This window comes from Lacerta agilis, chromosome 13, assembly GCF_009819535.1.
Source record: "Lacerta agilis isolate rLacAgi1 chromosome 13, rLacAgi1.pri, whole genome shotgun sequence".
Classification (NCBI taxonomy): Eukaryota; Metazoa; Chordata; class Lepidosauria; order Squamata; family Lacertidae; genus Lacerta; species Lacerta agilis.
This window is the reverse complement of record NC_046324.1, coordinates 47,924,801-47,945,576: the sequence shown is the minus strand read 5'-3', so window position 1 is coordinate 47,945,576 and position 20,776 is coordinate 47,924,801. Positions and strand designations below refer to the sequence as shown.

Here is a 20,776-nt window from a genome sequence, read left to right as displayed (position 1 = left end):
CTCTTATGACAAGGGGGCCCCAGAGGCATGACCTGCTGTGACAGCTGGAAGATACAAATGGGATGGGGAGGTAGGGCTGGTGTTGTCTCCTGGGGAGAGGCGGTACTACGATAGGAGATTCAACCTCCCAGCCCCACTTACAGGCCATGAATCCCCACAGGGACAGGGAAGTCGCTGGACATTGATTGATGGATTATATTTCTATGCTGGTTTTTGTTCAAATGATGAAATCCCTGCTTCAAGCAGTAAATGGCAACGACATAACAGAGCATTGCAAATACAGCATAACTCATGGAATGATTAGCAAGTCGCCAGCAAAACAATTACAAATCATCAGTGAAACAATTTCAATCATAAGGCGCTATTAACAAAACAACTACTACAAAATAAACTAAATATCACAATTATAGCCATGTTTTAGGACTACAGTACAGTGGTACCTTGGGTTAAGAACTTAATTTGTTCTGGAGGTCCGTTCTTAACCTGAAACTATTCTGAGAGCCAGTGTGGTGTAGTGGTTAAGAGTGGTAGACTCGTAATTTGGGGAACCGGGTTCGCGTCTCCACTCCTCCACATGCAGCTGCTGGGTGACCTTGGGCTAGTCACACTTCTCTGAAGTCTCTCAGCCCCACTCACCTCACAGAGGGTTTGTTGTGGGGGAGGAAGGGAAAGGAGAATGTGAGCCGCTTTGAGACTCCTTCGGGTAGTGATAAAGCGGGATATCAAATCCAAACTCTTCTTCTTAACCTGAGGTATCACTTTAGCTAATGGGGCCTCCTGCCGCCGCACGATTTCTATTCTCATCCTGATGCAAAGTTCTTAACCCGAGGTACTATTTCTGGGTTAGCGGAGTCTGTAACCTGAAGCGTCTGTAACCCAAGGTACCACTGTATTTGTAATCTAGAAAGCAATATTAACGTTGGCAAAACAGCAGCCATAATTAAACTAAGCACTGTTCAGTTCATACACACACTCCCCACATCCCCGTGACCCATAATCTTTCAATCTGTCCAGCTCATCAAAAGGCCCAGGCACATAATACCCGTGGCAGCAACTCCTTTCTGAAGGTTCGTTGGGCTGGAGGTGGGGCAGCACAGGGGAACCCCCCCCCCCACACCCCATGATGACAAGAGTCTCTCACCCCTACAGTTCTTACTCTGAAAACAACTCCCTTACGAAGAGTCCTGGGGCTGGAGGGTGGGGCAAGGCCGGTGGAGAAAGCCGTTGCCTGATGGACAGCACAAAACCTGCCCCCCTCCACTTGAAAGCTTGGTGGGCAGGCAGGGAATCCCGTTGGAGCAGCTTTGCCGTTCCCATGCAGTCTTGGAACATTTCCTCCTGTTCTCGGGCTCCTGAACCTTGAGCCTCTCTTCCTGGATCAGCTGATTCTGACACATCACTTTTCCCTGTTTTTTAAGCCTCCACAAAGTGCTGTTCACAGAGCAGCCAGAGACCTACTACAAATGGGACAACTGGCCTCCCGAGAGCGACCGCAAGTAAGTAGGGGGCTTGGCTTGGCTTTATTTTTATTTATTTTTAAAAAAAACACCACAAAAGCCCAGGGAGAACGGTTGTCACTCTTATTCAGAAAGGTTATTGGCTAGGTTTGCTCCTCTGTTTGATTTTGCACCCCATATGGACTGACTATTTGGAAGCCAGTAGCGCTCTCTCTCTCTCTCTCTCTCTCTCTCTCTCTCCCCTCCCCAGCTTCTACCTCCGCCTCTGCTCTGAAGTGCCGATCCTCGAAGACACACTCATGCGCATCCTCGTGATCGGCCTGTCGCGGGATCTCCCCCTCGGCCCCGCCGATGCCATGGAGCTTGCAGACCATCTGGTGAAGCGGGCGGCAGCTGTGCAGGCAGACGGTAGGGTTCTGGCAGTGAGGCCTCGGCTTCGCACACCCACCGGTTTTATTTTGCTTATGCATCTCCAGGTGTTAGAATCATAGAATTGTAGAGTTGGAAGGGACCCCGAGGGTCATCTAGGTAGGAACTCAACTAAGGCGCCCATTGTTGGTGGACTCCAGTTCTTCGCATTAGACCCAGCCAGGGGCGTAGGAAGGGTGTGTGTGGTGGGTGCGGGCCGCCCCAGGTTTCACCGGGCGGCACTCACCGTGAAGCCTGCAGCGTGCCTGAGCCATGCGTCTCTCCTGGGAGAGACACGGTGGCTCGGGCACCCGCAGGCTCTGCACTGCCCAAACAGTCTGCCCGCTGCCTCCCCCCCCCCCAGCTGTAGGGCGGCTGAGTGGGAGGAGGCAGGCAGACTTTGGAGGCCCTGCGGTGCAGCTCGCACCGCCCCTGGGCGCGCCACCCCAGGTGCCCGAGCGGCTTCCTCCGCCGCTGGAACCAGCCAGCGAGGCCATTGGCCAGGGACGATGGGGGGAAACGATAGAAAAGGCCGCAGTTTCCACATTTCTACTATAAACGGCGTGACGACTCCAGTTGAAAAGCAGGGTGAACAGCTGCCAAATAAATAAATCCTGTCTCTTTTAAAAAAAATCTTGCCCTTTTGTTTGTGTGTGTGAAACCTAAGTGGCTAGCCCTCATGGCAGCAAAGAAGATACAAATAAGATTAGAGCAGAGTTTGCTCAGAACCTTTGAGGCTAAACGGAGTGTAGGTAAGATTTCCAATCGAGGCAGAAGGACTTTTTCACTTATAAACTTCCCTGAGTCTCCCCAATGTATTTGTCTCTATTTCCCCACTCTTACTCATTTGTTTTTCTTTTCTTTTCTTTTCTTTTTGAAAACTTTTTATTAATCTTATACAGTATTATACAAAAATGTACAGTAAATATTCCAAATACAAATATAAATAAATAAAGAAAGAAATTTGAACAGAAGCCTGTAGTCCCATTTTGTTGTGCTTAGTTGTTGCTCCATAGCTCTTTACGCTTTATCTTTATCTCTAAACCAACATTCATATTGTTTTTCAATAGTGTTCAATTAGCATTTACCATACAACCATTAGTCTTAAGCCACACCTAAAAGTAACATCATCCACTAAGCTAGAGATAATATACATGTAAATAAATAACTACAGGAAATAAAAGAAGAAATGAAGACCTAATTAAAAAAAAGAAAAAAAGGGGAAAAGAGAGAAAAACACCCCCCCACCCACCAATAACAAAACAAAAACATATACCAAAACGACGAAAATCAATGCTAATATGTGATCCAAACCCAGTTGACTTCCTGTCCACCCCAAACATATTACCAATTCTTACTTGTAAGTATAGGTCGACAAGTACTCATTTGTTTTTCTGCCCCGCTATCTTTCCGCGGAGCTCCATGGGGCAGCGTTTATGGGCATCATCCTATCTGGGCAACGGACCAGACCCAGGCCAGCTTAGCTGTGCTTTCTGTTACTCCTATATAACCTCATTTCCTTTCCCCCTTCGTAGAATCTGCACTGTTTTCCTTTAGGACTCCGCTAGTTTTGAGTCTGCAGTCTTAAGAAATTGAATAGGACGGTTTTGCATCAACACACAGCTCACAACGCACTTCTGCTTCCTTTAGATCTTGAAGTCTTGAGAGTGGAGAGGATCCAACTGATCGATGCCGTCCTGAACCTGTGCACTTACCACCACCCAGAGAACATCCAGCTGCCCCCTGGGTAACATTTGCATGCATGCAACTCTTGGGTTAGAGAGAATAACTAATTTTATTGTAAGCAGAAAACATAAGGGGGGGGGGGAGAGAGCCAATAATAATAGTGAACTGCTATGTCTAGAGCAGTGTTTTTCAACCACTGTTCCGTGGCACACTAGTGTGCCGCGAGATGTTGCCTGGTGTGCCGTGGGAAAAATTGAAAAGTAATTATAAAATACTTTCTTTGTGTTTATTTGATTCCTATTCAAGAGAATTACTTTTTATATACAGTGGTACCCCGCTAGACGAATGCCTCGCTAGACGAAAAACTCGCTAGACGAAAGGCATTCGCTAGCGGAAGGCTGTCTCGCAAGACGAATTTTTCAATGGGCTTGCCTCGCAAGACGAAAAAAATTCCGATTTTTTTTTTCTTTTTTTCGTCAAACCGCTATTCTCTCGTTGGTGCTTCGCAAGACGAAAAATTCGCTATACGACAGCACTCGCAGAACGAATTATTTTCGTCTAGCGAGGCACCACTGTAGTCAATATAGGCACAGAGTTAAATTTTTTAACATTTTCTAATGGTGGTGTGCCTCGTGATTTTTTTCATGAAACAAGTGTGCCTTTGCCCAAAAAAGGTTGAAAAACACTGGTCTAGAGCAGGCGTCGGCAAGGTTATCCGGCCATGGGCTGGATCAAGCCCACGGAGAGCATCAGTGGGCCGGACATGTGCAGCGCAATGCCGGACATTGCGTCTGCGCATATCTGTGGCGCCGGAAATCGCTTCTGCTCATGTCCGTGATGCCGGAAATCGCGCCTGTGCAGAAGCGATTTTCAGTGTCTGTACATGCACAGATGCATTTTCCAGCGCCGATCAGCAAGTCCCCGTGCTGCGCCGGTTTAGTGAACCGCGCGGGGGGCTTGCCAAGCGGGCAGCTCGGTTGGTGGGTGGCTCGTTGGCTGGTAAAACGGACTGGCCGGAGGTTGCCGACCTCTGGTCTACAGCATCTTTGGGCAATGGAAACCATTGAAACAAAAAAGACCCAAACTACTACAATGCAATATGATTGTTTCTGTTTGCTTTGAAGGTACCAGCCTCCAAATTTAGCCATCTCTACTCTCTACTGGAAAGCTTGGCCTCTTTTGCTCGTTGTTGCCGCATTCAACCCCGAAAACATTGGTGAGTGTAATGAGGACAAAAAGAAGAGCCTGCTGGATGAGGCCCAGGGCCCGTCTGGTCCAGCAACCCTACTTCCCCTTACCAAACTACAATGCTCTGAATGGCAGAAAGTCAGTTCCCTTTTCCTAGGAAACTCAAGGAATTGTAACTCTGTGAAGGGAATAGCGGGAATCCTAAGAACTCTCAGCATGCTTAACAAACTACAACTCCCACAATTCTTTGCTGGGGAAGCCATGGCCATTTCAAGTGGCGTCATAGTGCTTTAAATGAATGGTGGGAATGTGGCTTCAGATTCCAAGGGAACTTTGTTTTTGCCCCGCCAATCATGGCCTGTGTCAGCAAAACAACCCACAATTCCTGCTGCAGACCTAACTCTTATGCCAGGAATTATGTTTTGTTCCCTCCAGGTGCTAGCATAGTTGTTGTCATTATCATTATTATCATTTTATACCCTGCCTTTTTTCCTTTCCGGGACTCAAGGCGGCTTATGGATAAAAATAAGAACTGCTAAAAGCCTAGGAAAAGCAATAATTAAAAAGCAATTTAACCTTGGTAGAATTAAAACGATATACACGTATAAAATCTATTTAAGGCAGCCCTGTTTAGGGAAGTTTTTGATGTTTAATGCTGTATTGTGTTTTTAATATTTGGTTGTGAGCTGCCCAGAGTGGCTGGGGAAACTCAGCCAGATGGGCAGAATATAAATAATAATAGTAATAATAATTATTATTATTATTATTATTATTATTATTATTAAACCAGGAAGTGTTCTTTCTTAATACTTGATAGGGTTTGGGTAAACCCTTCAGGAGCAGACTTTTACAACCAGTCATTTGAGCACTGAAAATAGTTGGCTTACAATACAGAGGCACACACAATTCCACACTCTCAGTGGGCTGTTTGACTAAGATCAGCAGAGTCTGTGCTGGTTGAACAGAACAGCCCAGGTAGGTGTACCTACAGTGGGACTTTGAACTGGGTCACAATATAAAGCAGCCTTCCCTGATTGGCGGCTGCCCTCCGGAGGTTGTTGGACCACTGTTCCCATCAGCCCCAGCTACCATGGCCAAATAGCTGAGGGTGGAAAAGAACGGCAACTTAAGCTGAAAGAATACGCACAACTTGCAGACTTAACATACAGAATAAGAGGACAATAAGAGCACACGTTTAAAGAAGATTGGAAAACGTTTATCGAATACATGGGAAATAATTGTGTACAGCTGAAAACGCAGGCAGCATCAAGATAAATTCAGTACAGTGGTGCCCCGCAAGACGAAATTAATTTGTTCTGCGAGTGCTGTCGTATAGCGAAAATTTCGTCTTGCGAAGCACCAACGGGGGAAGAGCAGTTTGACGGGGGGGGGGGGGAATCGGATTTTTTTTTCGTCTTGCGAGGCAAGCCCATTGACATTTTCGACTTGCGAGACAGCCTTCCACTAGCGAATGCCTTTCGTCTAGCGAGTTTTTCGTCTAGTAGTGTAAATAAGTTTTGATGGATGCAGTAATGGAATACTGAATGGTATAGTTTTTGTAAAATATGCAAGGATTTGTGATATGTAAAATGTACCATGGAAAGAGAAGAAGGGAAGTCATTGATATCTTAAGGATGTAAAATGAGTATTTTAAATTGTAAAACAAAATTTAATTTTAAAAAATTGTGTGTGTGTGTGTGTGTGTGTGTGTGTGTGTGAAAAATAGCTGAAGGTGATGGGAATTGTATTCCAATGACTTCTAGAAGGCACCAGTTCAAGGAAGGAACTGACAGCCAAAAATAGCATGTGATCTACTGGGGAGAGGTGTATCATTGGGCAGAGTATTGCAGATAGCTCTGTTCAAACTTCTGGCTGTTCTTCATGGTCCCATCTCAGTTCTCTCTCCCCCCCCCCCCAACCTCGCTTGTGTCTTAGGTCTCGCTGCCTGGGACGAGTACCCCACACTAAAGATGCTCATGGAAATGGCCATGACTAAGTAAGTATGCTAATCCTGCCTATTTGGGGGAGCTGAAGCTTAGTTTGTACATAGGGCAGGATGTGGAGACTGATTCCCGAGTGGGCCAAATGGGTTGTACAATATCTGGCTGCAGGTGGATGCTGCGTTAACATTAAAAGAGTGGGGGAAACAGCCGAATCAGGCTGAAGATTAGCGCAGGAGGTGTCCTGTTCTGACCACAGGAGGAAACTGATAATGGGAAGGGCTGGGAAGGCAGGGCAAGAGTTTCTGATAGCTCCGAGTGCCCTTGGAAGAGGCACTCTTTGCAGTGCTCTGAGCTCCTGGGGTTGGTTTTATGTCCTCTTAACACCAGGGCCTTTTGGGTGATCCCAGGGAACACCGTTGATCTTCTCCTGTGGTCTTATTCCCCCTGCTGTTCCTCTCAGCAATTACTCCTACCCTCCTTGCACTCTGACGGACGAAGAGACCCGCACGGAAATGATCAGCCGCGAACTTCAGATCTCGCAGCGGGAGAAGCAAGAAATCCTCGCTTTCGAGGGCCACCTGGCGGCAGCGTCGACAAAGCAGACCATCACGGAGAGCAGCAGCCTCTTGCTGTCTCAGCTCACCAGCCTGGATCCCCAGTAAGTGGCCTCTGTTGCCCCGGGGCAGCCTTTGCCAACCCGGCACCCCCCATACGATTCGAACTGTGCCGGTTGGGGTGGATGGGAATCAGATGTCAAGGAGATAAAGAAGTACATGCCTTTTGGAAGACCTCTGAAAGGAGTATGGGGAAGTTTTTAATGTTGGGTGATTTATTGTGTTTTTATATGTGTTGGAAACTGCTCTGAGTAGCCAGGGCAAGCCAGCCAGATGGGCGGGGTATAAATAATAAAATTATAATAATTATTACGACAGAGGATGAGATGGTTGGACAGTGTTCTCAAAGCAACTGGCATGAGTTTGGCCAAACTGCGAGAGGCAGTGAAAGATAGGCGTGCCTGGCGTGCTCTGGTCCATGGGGTCACAAAGAGCCGGACACGACTGAACGACTGAACAACAAATAATTATTATAAAAACACTAAAACAAATAAAATTATACAGTCTAATACATAAAACATTATAAAAAATAAAATAAAAAATTCCTTCCAGTAGCACCTTAGAGACCAACTAAGTTTGTTATTGGTATGAGCTTTCATGTGCATGCACACTTCTGAAGTGTATCTTCAGTGTATCTGAAGAAGTGTGCATGCACACGAAAGCTCATACCAAGAACAAACGTAGTTGGTCTCTAAGGTGCTACTGGAAGGAATTTTTATTTTTATTTTTTATATCTCTAAGGTGCTACTGGAAGGAATTTTTTTATTTTGTTTCGACTACAGCAGAGCAACACAGCTACCTACCTATAACATAAAACATTATACGCCTCGGGCGCTGGCTTCCTGAAATACCATATCTCTCTATACGAAGCTGCCTGGGTGCTAAGATTCTCGAGTGAGCTCCTTCTCCAGGGCCCATCAGCATCAGAAGCACGGTTGGCGATATGACATGAGAGAGAGAGAGCCTTTTCTGCTGCTCCCAAATTGCGGGATTCCCTCCTGAGAGAGGCTAGTCTGGCTCCCTCCTTGTCATCCTTCTGCTGGCAGGCCAAACCTTCCTGTTCAGACCAGCCTTTGGAAACAAAAGTGCTGTCATGCTGAACCCTGGACTGCTGGCAGGGCGAACTGTACTTCAGTGCTGGTTTTAATTTGCTTTTTAATATATTTCAACTCCTGCTTTTAAGTAATTTGTGTTCTGTGCATTTTATAATGCTGTTAGCCGCCTTGGATCCCAGCTTTGGAATGGAGGAAGGCGGGATATGAATACATCAAATACCGTATTTTTCCGCTCCATAGGGCGCACCGGACCATAGAGCGCACTTCATTTTTAGAGGAGGAAACTAGAAAAAAAATATTTTTTTTGGTTTTCCTCCTATAAAAGCCCTGTTTTTTTGAGGATCAGCTCAAAGTTTTGCAGCTTTTTTGCAAAGGGAAAAGCCCTGGTTTTTTGAGGATCAGCTAAACGTTTTGCAGCTTTTTTGCAAAGGGGGAAAAGCAAAGCTCCTTTTGCAGAGGGGGAAAAGCAAAGAGGAAAAGCCCCGTTTTTATGGAGTTCAACTCACATTTCTGCAGCTTCTAAAGGAAAGGGAGCCTTTTCTACAGTTTCCAGACAGATAATCTAATTAGCCAGTCACATGTTACTGGGGAAACAAACAACCTCCCTCTGCAGCACATTCAACAATGGAGGGCGGGGCTGAAAGGGAGCCGGGACTCTTATCTCTCTCCCGATCTCTTGCTGATCAGCTGCTGAGTGGGGTCCTTTCAACACCCCCTTTTCTCTTTGTAAGATAAAAAGCATGATCCTCTTTTGGCCCCTGGGCAATTCAGCTCCAGGGACCACCATTTGCTGCATAAGACGCACAGATATTTCCCCTTACTTTTTAGGAGGAAAAAAATGCATCTTATGGAGCGAAAAATACGGTAAGCGGGAAATGTAGAGAGCGACAGAGTCCCCTCAGGGCAGCCAGAAGCCAATACTAATACTAATATTTTTTTTAATTTGTGCACTGCCTGTCTGACAGGTTTGCTCTAGCCACTCTGGCCTGTGTGCTGTCCTTTGCCTGTGCTGCCTCACTTCTGCCTACCATAGAGGCAGACAGGTCTTTAGCAGCCTACAGGGAAGCAGTGGAGGCGTGGGGAGTGTTGGGAAAAAAGCCAAGAGACCCCCCTTCTTTTCCCTTCTCAGGGGTCCCCCTCGCCGGCCACCTCAGCCTGTCCTGGACCAGGTGAAAAGCTTCAACCAGTCTCTCCGCTTGGGGCACCTCCTCTGCCGCAGCAGACACCCCGACTTCCTGCTCAACATCATCCAGAGACAGGTGGGTCCCCCCCGAGGGCTGGGAAGTGCCATGCGGGGGGTGGGGTGGGGCGGGGGAGGCAGGGGAATTGAAGGCAGCAGAGGGCTGCCGCTTGGTTTCATCATTCTGAATGCTATCAATCGGGATTAGCGGGGAGCCTTTGGGGTCGCATCAAATGGTTCTACCCAACGTCTGGATGCGCTGAGAATGTTGGAACAAGGATGGTTAAATCGGAGCAAGGCTGAAAGAGGGTTGGGAGGAGATGGAAGGGTGAGGCTGGAAACAGGGCAGCTTTTGTAGAATGGGAATGGCACTTGGTTGCCTCTGCTTTAAAAGCGGAGGAGACAAAATGATGCAGGATGTGGCCTGGGGGGGGGTGTCCCTCTCTTTGCAGAACTCCAGCACCACCCCAGTTAATTTGGTTGGTCCCATCGGTTATGGCTTTCCAACTAGCTTCAAAGACCCATTCATTCATTCATTCATTCATTCATTTCATAAAATGCACACACTGCATGATTATTAAAAAACCTTCAAAGCAATTTACTCAGAGAAGAAAATAATAAAATTCTCAGTAAAAACTGTGAAAAACAATTGAAACATTCAAAAAATTAAGACCACATAAACTTAAAACGGGACACGGGTGGCGCTGTGGTCTAAACCACAGAGCCTAGGGCTTGCCGATCAGAAGGTCGGTGGTTCAAATCCCCATGACGGGGTGAGCTCCCGTTGCTTGGTCCCAGCTCCTGCCAACCTAGCAGTTCGAAAGCACGTCAAAAGTGCAAGTAGATAAATAGTTACCACTCTGGCGGGAATGTAAACGACGTTTCCGTGCGCTGCTCTGGTTTGCCAGAAGTGGTTTAGTCATGCTGGCCACATGACCCAGAAGCTGTACACCGGCTCCCTTGGCCAATAAAGCGAGATGAGCGCCACAACCCCAGAGTCATCCGCAACTGGACCTAACGGTCAGGGGTCCCTTTACCTTTACCTTTAAACTAAAAACAGATTCAAAGGCATGTCAATATTCTGTGTATCTGGGTAGACTTGCCCAAGCAAAAAATGTCTTTTTCAAGCGCCATAAAGAGTGCTGTGGAAAGCACCTGCCTGTTATCAATAGGCAAGGAGTTCCAAAGTGCAGGAGCCCCCACACTCAAAAGATGGGTATTGTGTGGCACCTGTCACAGTGCCAGTTCTGCAGACTGAAGCAGCCGAGTGGGCTTATTTTTGATTTATTTTATTTATTGAATTTATATACTGCCCTGTACCCGGAGGTCTCAGGGTTAGATGGGCTGAGGTGATCCCACGGGTAAACCTGACCCTCTTCTTCCTTAGGCTTCTTCGCAATCGATGCCATGGCTAGCAGACCTGGTTCAGTCCAGTGAGGGCTCCTTGGATGTTCTCCCGGTGCAGTGCCTTTGTGAATTCCTTCTGCACGACGCCGCTGACGAATCCGCCTCTGGCGAGGAGGAAGACGAAGGAGAAAGCAAAGAGCAGCGTGCTAAGAAACGAGAGGTAGGTGCTCTTTACAGTGGACATTCGGGTTGCGAACGTGATCCGTGCGGGAGACGTGTTCGCAACCCGCAGCATTTGCAACCTGTGTCTGCGCATGCGTGTGACACAATTCAGCGCTTCTGTGCATGCGCAAAGCACGATTTAGCGCTTCTGCACATCTTTTAGGACCGATGTTATGCTGTCTCGACAGCCACTCCCAGTCACCAGTCTGGCAGCCGCATCCTGGGTTAGTTGTAGTTTCAGAGTCACCGTCAAAGGTGGCCCCACGTAGAGCGCTTGGCAGTAGTCCAAGTGGGAGATAACTAGAGCATGTACCACTCTGGCGAGACAGTCCGCGGGCAGGTAGGGTCTCAGCCGGTGTGCCAGATAGAGTTGGTAGACAACCACCATTTGTTAAGGTTGCTGAGGGTTGTTGGGAGCCCAGTGTTCCTCTCAGAGCTACCATTTCCCCAGAGTTTCCTGTGATGTGGAATTGATCGCTCAGGTCCAGTGCCGAGGGCCTTCTGGCAGTTCCCTCACTATGGGAAGCGAAGTTACAGGGAACCAGGCCGAGGGCCTTCTTGGTAGTGGCACCTGCCCTGTGGAACGCCCTCCCACCAGATGTCAAAGAGAAAAACAACTATCTGACTTTTACAAGACATCTGAAGGCAGCCTTGTTTAGGGAAGCTTTTAATGTTTAATACATTATTGTATTTTAATATTCTGTTGGAAGCCGCCCAGAGTGGCTGGGGAAACCCAGCCAGATGGGCAGGGTATAAACAAGTTGTTGTTGTTGTTGTTGTTGTTTGTTGTTACCACTCTGGGAATTTTTGCCCTGTGAGGGGAACAGGAGATCTAAACACCCTCAGCACCCTTAGCAAACTGCAGCCCCCATAATTCTCTGGGGGAAGCCATTACTGTTTATAGGGGCATCATAGCTCTTCAGATGCATGGTGTGGATGCGACCTGAGTGGTTCTTTGAACCCCAGCCTCCTTTGCCCTGGCCTTGCCACGGTAGCTGCTACCCCACATCCAGCGGTCCAGTAGCTGGGGAACCGCTGGGAAGAAACGGCGACCTCTTTCTCCACAGAGGCAGCAGAAGCAGAGGCAGCTGCTTGGACGCCTCCAGGACCTGCTGTTGGGACCCAAGGCCGACGAGCAGACCACGTGCGAAGTCCTCGACTATTTCCTGAGGCGCCTCAGCTCCTCCCAGGTGGCCTCGCGGGTGCTGGCCATGAAGGTAAGGAAGATGGCAAGGACGGTGTTGCCGGGCCTCTCTTGAGCCTACTGACAACGGGACCTCTTCACAGGAAGATGCTTCTTCCGTTCCAGAAGGCAGGCAGCTTGTTCCACTGGTAGCTTGGCCATCTGTTGCCCTGTGTACCTATTCGGATGTGGGTTTCAAATAAAAGGATAAGATTCAAGTGGCAGTGAGCACAACGAGTGTGTTCTGCAGCAAAACATGGCGATATATCTTTAAATCCTAAGAGGGGTGTTCCTCTTTCGGGTGGCAGGCAACCATGGTCTCTTCCGGGATGCTATAAGCTGATAGAGCAGGGTCTTCAGTCAATTCTCCATTCCAGTTTATTATTATTATTATTATTAGTAGTAGTAGTAGTAGTAGTAGTAGTATTATTAGTATTATTAGTATTATTAGTATTATTAGTATTATTATTATTATTATTTTCTAGCTGACATTCCGTGGCTTCTGAGCAAATACAGCCCTCACTAGACTGTTTTTGGTTTATTGTTGTTTTTACTCCCTTCGTTGGCTTCTTTGAAAGATGGTTTTTGCCACCAAGCCTTATGAGGAGTGGAAGCAAAATAAAAAATAAAATAAAAATTCTTTCCCGTAGCACCTTAGAGACCAGCTAAGTTAGAGATCAACTCTAAGTTAGAGACCAACACGGCTACCTACCTGTAACTAGAATTATGAGGAGTGGTTGAGGGAATTGAGTATGTTTAGCCTGGGAAAAGGGGAGACTGAGAGGAGATAGGCTAGCCATCTTCAAATACCTCAAGGACTATCATATGGAAGAGGGAACAAGCTTGTTTTCTCCTGCTCTGGAGGGGGAACCCAAACCAATGGATTCGAGTTACAGGAAAGGAGATTCCGACTTAACACCAGGGAGAACTTTCTGATAGTAAGAGTTGCGTGGCAGTGTCCCTCCCCTCCCCGTGGAAGTAATGACACAGACACATTATGTAAATTGTAATGGGCGTAAAGGCCACAACTTTATTGGTTACGGATGTTGAGCGGTATTGGCTTAGGCATTGGACCCTACCAGCTATATCTGACCCCAACCCGTGTGTTGGGAGTCAGTGAAGGGTTAACCACCAGTAAGGAACCCCAGTGATGAACATCGCCCAGAATTCCCCCTGTGATCACCGTAAGGGGCGTGCCTTAGGCCCTAAGCTCCCCGGGATTCGGACAGGGCCATTTTCCGATGCCTAACCGCCACTTGAGCCTAATGGGCTCGCCGCCAATACCCTCACACCCACAACCAATTCCTAATACCCCCTATTATATCTGCCAACCAAGTATCATTCCCTGCATCTGAAAGATGCATGCCGTCTTCACGATACAGGGCAACGTCAGAGCGCCTTATTTCTGGGTGACTGATCACTTGGCCCTTAAGGGACTAAGACACACACCCCCAGGCCGACCGGATTGGTCGGCCTGTGGGAGGCGTGGGAACAATGTACCAATCACGCAGGGGCTGGGTTCAGCCCCTACGCGCGTGATCGGGTCGTGACACCCGCAAATCCACCTCCTGTTGATGCGGAAGTGGCCCTGTATGACAATGGAACTGTCTCCCATTCGAGGTTACAGACTCTCTTTCCTTGGAGGTTTTTTAAGGAGAGGCTGGGTGGCCATGTGTCATGGATGCTTTAGTTGAGCTTCCTGCATTGCGGGGGGTTGGACTGGATGACCCTCGGGGTCCCTTCCAATTCTACAATTCTTAGTGGTCTCTGCATTGTATCGGTCTGCCTCTGTCCTTCTTCCTGCAGGGCCTGTCTTTGGTGCTTTCAGAAGGAGGACTCCGTGACAGAGAGGAGAAGGACCATCCTATGGAGGAAGACTCTGGGGACTCAGAGCTCATGCAGGGCTACCAGTGGCTCCTACGTGACTTGCCCAAACTGCCCTTGTTTGACAGTGTTAGGGCCGCCACTGCGGTTGCTTTGCAGCAGGTAAGATCTCCTGCTTGGGGTGACACAGAAGATGGCTTCGTCTCAGGACTCGGTTGCTAATCTGAGTTGTTTCTCGGTTTAGTTCAAAATGCTGGCCTTCACCTTTTAAAGAACTGATGGGTTTGAGACCAGGGCATCTTGTGACCTGCCCTTTGGTGAGCCCCAGTCCACATGCTGCATAGCTAGAAAAGCAGTCCTGGGCCCTCTCCCCCCCTCCCCATAAATTTTACTGAAACTAATCTAAATAAAAAAGAAAGAAAGAAAGAAAGAAAGAGAAAGAAAGAAAGAAAGAAAATACAAAGCCCTCTCTCAAAGTTAGATTTTAATCCTTAATTACAGCTTCCGGGTCATGTGGCCAACATGACTAAGCCACTTCTGGCGAACCAGAGCAGTGCACGGAAACGCTGTTTACCTTCCCGCCGGAGCGGTACCTATTTATCTACTTGCAATTTGATGTGCTTTCGATCTGCTAGGTTGGCAGGAGCAGGGACCGAGCAATGGGAGCTCACCCCGTCACAGGGATTTGAACTGCCAACCTTCTGATCGGCAAGCCCTAGGCTCTGCGGTTTAACCCACAGCACCACCCGTGTTTACCCAGAGTAGAGGACACCAAAAAACAACACTCCAGAAGCAAAAGAAAGAAAAAAGAAACAGGAAGATTTTTTTTTAAAGGAAAAAAGAAAGGGAAGAGAGAGAGAGAAAATTAAAAGCGTTTCCAATTTTCTGTTAGTCAGTGTTGAATCTCAACTCTTTCTGCCATTTCCAGGCCATCCACATGGAGACGGATCCTCAGACGATCAGTGCTTACTTGGTTTACCTTTCCCAGCATGCTCCAGTAGAGGAACAGGGACAGCACAACGACCTCGCACTGGTGAGAGGGAGGCCTTCCGTTAAAGGGCCGAACACACAGATCTGTGGTGGTTCCCTCTTAACTTTCTCCTCGGCCATGTGTTTTTCATATCGGGTTCTTTGAGGACATTGTTGGACTGCAGCTCCCATCACACCTCACTACTGGCCACACTGGGAGGGCTGATGGGAGCTGGAGTTCAAACGCATCTGGAAGGCCACAGGTACCTGGTACCTCTTCTAAGGACAGTCGTACCTTGGTTGCCAAACGCCTTGCAACTCGAACGTTTTGGCTCCCAAATGCCGCAAACCCAGAAGTGAGTGTTCCGGTTTGCGAATGTTCTTTGGAACCCGAACGTCCAACGCGGATTCCGATTGGCTGCAGGAAGCTCCTGCAGCCAATCGGAAGCCGCGCCTTGGTTTTTGAACGGTTTCGGGAGTCGATCGGACTTCCGGAACGGATTAAGTTCGAGAACCAGAAGCTCCACCGTAATGGGCTTCTGAAAACCAGCTGCTGGAAGCCACAGGAGAGAGCTCCTGTGCTTGGGTTCTGCTTGCAGGTTCCCCACGGTTGTCTGGTCAGACACTGTGAGAACAGGACATTGGACTATTTGGGCCTTAGGCCCGATCTCACAGCCTCTCGTTCTGCTCTCATGGCTTGTTTGCCATTGCCTCTTTCAGGACGTGGCCAGGCTGATTGTGGAACGGTCCACCATCATGTCCCACCTCTTCTCGAAGCTCTCCTACAGCTCAGAGTCGGACGCCGTGCTGGTGGCCCTGCTTTCCATCTTCTCCCGCTACATCAAGCGCATGCGCCAGAGCAAAGAGGGCGAGGAGGTCTACAGCTGGGTGAGTGGCCCTCTCCTTCCCCGCCGAGTCCCTGGAGGGGTCAATGACCCCGTGCGTTACGGTCATGGGGGAAGTCCTGCTCATCGTCCTGCCCGTGACAGAGGCTTTGAGAAGGACAGCGACACGAGTCAGGGCTTTCTTGGTGGCAGCCCCGTGTCTTTGGCATTCCCTCCCAAATGATTTGGTCTGCCTCCACAGAAAAGAATGTATCATTCCGTTTAAGTGTCTACAATTCACGTTCAGTGAATGAGGCTTCCATCCATTGCAGCGTTGCAAAACAGTTCATTTGAAAACCAACAGGGCACACAGCTGATCTATTTTGTTGTTGTTTTGGAGTAGGGTTCCCTGTGATTAGGAAGTAGCTACGAGTTATGATGCCTTTATTGAATTGTTTTGAGAAATTTATTGTTGTTGTTTACATTATTTATATGCAATTGGGTTTGATACTATAATGATTGCAATGTTTGTGATTTTTTTTTTAATGCTGTTGCAACTATTGTGAGCTTAACATTTGTAGTTGGAAAAGCAAGATACAAATATGTCAAATGAAAAAAGAACCGAATACCTTTTAAATTGTGCATGGTCCAATTCCACAGTGTTTTACCACTACCGTGTTGGATTCACTGTTTTTTTTTGGGGGGGGGGGTTGTATTTTAAATGTGTTATAATGATCATTGAGTTTTCATTATCATTGCCTTAAACCTCTCTGAACTCCATTTTGGAGAAAGGGCTTGATATAAATCTTATCAAATAAATAAATAAATTCACCCTCTATATTTATTTTGGTTTTATTCTCCCTTTTGGACAAGCCCTTGCAAGGCAGTTTGTATTTTTAACGAAGCAAAAAAGCTGTGAAATAAGTTGCATGTATTAGAAACGGGATCAGTTTTCTTTTCTTTTTTCATGTAAGAGCCAGCAATTAAAAGCTTTTCGGAGGTGTGATTTTGTTTGTTTTAAAAAAGGATTGATTTAGAAACGTTCTCCACAAAAGGAAGGGGCCAGGCAAGATTATTAGGGCTGAGCATTCTGCAAGTGAGCAGCCACCATTTTTCTCCAAGAGCGGATGCATTTCATTACCAACCGTTCGCCCCAACCTTCTCTCTCTCTCTGCCTCTGCCTCTCTAGTCGGAGTCCCAAGATCAGGTATTCCTCCGCTGGAGCACCGGAGAAACGGCAACAATGCACATCCTGGTCGTCCATGCCATGGTGATTTTGCTGACTCTCGGGCCACCTCAAGGTGAATGATAGTTTGCATCTAAAGGGGAGGTGGCCTTTCCATGCGTCCTGGATGGAGGTCGTGTATTTTCCAGCGGATGCTGGATCTGCCTCTCTGCCCAACCTCCTTTGGCATTAATGGATCCAAATGGGATGTGGAATCTCTCCTCGAATCCCTGCAAAGCTTCTCTAAGAGGCTCTGTCTTTCTCCTGTGAAAGAAGAGAATCCGTGGAATGAAGCGCCGATTGCAGGTTTCAGTTTGGCGCTCCCGGTTTTTCTCCCCCTTAAATTAATCAATAAAAGGTCCCTAGACCTTATAGGTGCAGAGGCAGGCGAGACCAATGCCCGAGGAAATCTCTGAAGCCTTAAGCTACATAACAATTCCCGCTGGATCTTCTTTGGCGATCTCTCGTAGCCGAGTAAGATTGTCCTTCATGAAGACTGTCTTAACAGTGAGTCCGTAAGGCCAATTCTGGATCCACACGTCCTTCCACAGTGGAGACATAGGTTTCTGGGCAGGAGTTGATCACGGTGAGGGTTTGCCAAACGTGCCTTCTTCTTAGCACGTTTCTCCCTTTCGTCCTGAGTTGCAGCGTCTTCAAAGCCCATGACACCTTTGGTAAAGGCTGTTCTCCAATTGGAGCACTCACAGGCCAGTGTTTCCCAGTTGTCGGTGTTTATACTACATTTTTTTAGATTTGCCTTGACCGCCAGCATGATGCTTTCCATTTTTAAGTTTGGAATAGAGTAGTTGCCTTGGAAGATGATAATCAGGCATCCGCACAACATGACCGGTCCAATGAAGTTGATGTTGAAGAATCATCGCTTCGACACGGGTGATCTTTGCTTCTTCCAGTACACTGGCATTAGCTCGCCTGTCTTCCCAAGTGATGTGTAAACTTTTTCGGAGACACCATTGATGGAATCTTTCGAGGAGTTGGAGATGGCGTTTATAAGTGGCCCGTGTTTCACAAGCATGGGACCTCAGCGCCCTGTGTGGCTTCTCACCTGTTCAATACGACCAGCAGAAGCTGAGTCAATTCTGCCCACTGGCCTGATTTGCATAATGGATTTAGAGGGCAAGATATTTTTATTTTATTTTTTGTGGGGAGGAGATGTTTGGGTGAACTTGAGCAGGATTTTGATGCACACATATCTCAGGTGTTAATAGGGAGTGGGCTTTTATGGGGTGGCTTCTGTGCCCCTCTATGCTGTTTCTTAAGTTCATTTGCCAGCTTGCTGCTCCCCCCCCAAAAAAAAGTATTTTAATGATAATATAATAATAATTTATTATTTGTACCCCGCCCAGCTGGCTGGGCTTCCCCAGCCACTCTGGGTGGCTCCCAAACGAATGTTAAAACAATACAGCGTTAGATATTAAAAACGTCCCTAAAGAGGGCTGCCTTCAGATGTCTCTTAAAAATAGGATAGCTGCTTATTTCTTTGACATCTGATGGAAGCGTGTTCCACAGGGTGGGCGCCACTGCCGAAAAGGCCCTCTGTCTGGTTCCCTGTAACCTCACCTCTCGCAATGAGGGAACCGCCAGAAGGCACTGGATCTCAGTGTCCGGGCTGAACGATGGGGGTGGAGACGCTCCTTCAGGTATACGGGACCGAGGCCATTTAGGGCTTTAAAGGTCAACACCAACACTTTGAATTGTGCTCGGAAACGTATTGGGAGCGAATGTAGATCTCTCTTTTGTTCTGTTAGCTCCCAAAAGCCCCCAACAAGCACGGGAGTGGGTGAGGGGAGTTGTGGTCCAGAATACCAGGAGGGCACCAGGTTGACGAAGGCTGGTTTGGGGTGTAGCAAATATGTACGAGGCAAGCAAGATGACTCTCCGAACATTTATTTAAAGCCGGGGGTGGGGACTTTTGCACCCTGCTGGACATCTGGTTCCCCGAGAAGAAGCCCCTCCCCACAGCTTTCCTGGTGGACACATCGGAAGAGGCGCTTCTCCTCCCAGACTGGCTGAAGCTGCGCATGATCCGTTCGGAGGTGCCTCGGTTGGTGGATGCAGGTAAGCCAGCCGGCCTGGGGATGTGGGAAGAGATGCCATTGGTGGCTGTCAGGGAAAGAGGGACTACTTGGGAGGAGCATGGAGAGAGAGAGGAGCAAGCTAGAGCTGGGAGAGAAGATAGCGATTCCTCCAGGGAGGGGGGGTCGTTGGGTTATAGAGAACAGCCACCCATAATCTCTACAGATTCATCATCCTCCTCCAGTCCCCGTCAGGAAATGTCTCTGGAAGAGAGGGAGATGCCAGGGCTGGGGTTGACAGAGCAGAGACCCAGCACCGTCAGTCACAGACAGGAAGATGAGCCGAGGGGGGGGGGGTAGGAGGAGACGCAGACGTCATTTTAGGGTGCCAAGCCGTTGGTTGTGTTGGCAGGCGAGAGAAAGCCCGCCACTCTGAGGAACTGAAACTGACTGAGCAGTCATGGCTGCAGAGACTCTGTAATTCCATTATGGACAATAAATAGTTTTAGCTTACCTAAAGGCTTGTCGTTACTCATGAGCAACATCCAAGGGAAGGAGCAATCCCTGACAGTGGCCTATCTGTTTAACTATCCTCCATAAATGAGGTCACGGGCAGGACTTGAAAGACAGTGGTACCTCAGTTTCCGAATGTAACCCGTTCCGGAAGTCCGTTCGAGTTCCGAAACATTCGAAAACTGAAAGCGGAAGCCTCAAAATGGAAGCCTCAATACAGAAAGCTCAAATGGAAGCCGTGTTTCCTGTTCGACTTCCGAGGCACGTTTGAAAACTGAGGCATTTACTTCCGGATTTTCAACGTTCAATTTCCGAAACATTTGACTACGGAAGCGTTCGAAAACCGAGGTACCACTGTATAAGCAACGAATTATTGAAAGACTTTACGATATTGGGGCTTAGATAATAAAAGTGTATGTGTTCTAAAACAGCTGTTAAAAAGGAGTAATCAAAAAACATCTCCTACAACCTTTCTGGGGGAAAAACCCCACCCCACCCTCCCACTATATATAAGGGTCTGGTGACTTCTGTTTCAGTGTATCTGAAGCACACGAAACTTATACCCAGAACAAACTTAGTCGGTCTCTAAGGTGCTACTGGAAGGATTTTTGTATTTATTTCAACTGCGTAAAACTAACACAGCTACCCACCTGAAACAAAAAAAACATCAGGAAAGGAGGGGTGGGAGGTCAAGAAGGAATTATGTGTTTTAAAAAGCTATTTGATGACAAGAGTTTTGTAATATTTGTGGTCACTTCATTTAGAGAGAGAGAGAGACGCCTGTTGAGTTATCTGTGACACAATTGGCCATGCACATAAGGTTCTGTGTAATGGGACATGGGTGGTGCTGTGGGTTAAACCACATAGCCTAGGGCAGGCATAGGCAACCTTCGGCTCTCCAGATGTTTCAGACTACAATTCCCATCATCCCTGACCACTGGTCCTGTTAGCTAGGGATCATGGGAGTTGTAGGCCAAAACATCTGGAGAGCCGAAGGTTGCCTATGCCTGGCCTAGGGCTTGCCGCTCAGAAGGTTGGCAGTTCGAATCCCCGCGACGGGGTGAGCTCCTGTTGCTCGGTCCCAGCTCCTGCCCACCTAGCAGTT

General features: G+C 47.8%; 1 protein-coding gene across 1 annotated transcript in view; it reads left to right on the top strand.

Moving 5' to 3' along the window:
• INTS1 (integrator complex subunit 1) overlaps nucleotides 1-20,776 on the top strand; it is a 73,953-nt gene that overhangs the window by 17,441 nt on the left and 35,736 nt on the right. Inside the window, exons 13-26 of the mRNA XM_033166445.1 lie at nucleotides 1,419-1,496; nucleotides 1,708-1,865; nucleotides 3,516-3,612; nucleotides 4,676-4,767; nucleotides 6,675-6,735; nucleotides 7,143-7,340; nucleotides 9,481-9,610; nucleotides 10,919-11,098; nucleotides 12,168-12,317; nucleotides 14,090-14,269; nucleotides 15,036-15,140; nucleotides 15,797-15,964; nucleotides 17,090-17,201; nucleotides 19,040-19,201. Coding sequence (XP_033022336.1) covers nucleotides 1,419-1,496; nucleotides 1,708-1,865; nucleotides 3,516-3,612; nucleotides 4,676-4,767; nucleotides 6,675-6,735; nucleotides 7,143-7,340; nucleotides 9,481-9,610; nucleotides 10,919-11,098; nucleotides 12,168-12,317; nucleotides 14,090-14,269; nucleotides 15,036-15,140; nucleotides 15,797-15,964; nucleotides 17,090-17,201; nucleotides 19,040-19,201 — 1,871 coding nt within the window. The remainder of the gene's footprint in view (nucleotides 1-1,418; nucleotides 1,497-1,707; nucleotides 1,866-3,515; nucleotides 3,613-4,675; nucleotides 4,768-6,674; nucleotides 6,736-7,142; nucleotides 7,341-9,480; nucleotides 9,611-10,918; nucleotides 11,099-12,167; nucleotides 12,318-14,089; nucleotides 14,270-15,035; nucleotides 15,141-15,796; nucleotides 15,965-17,089; nucleotides 17,202-19,039; nucleotides 19,202-20,776) is intronic.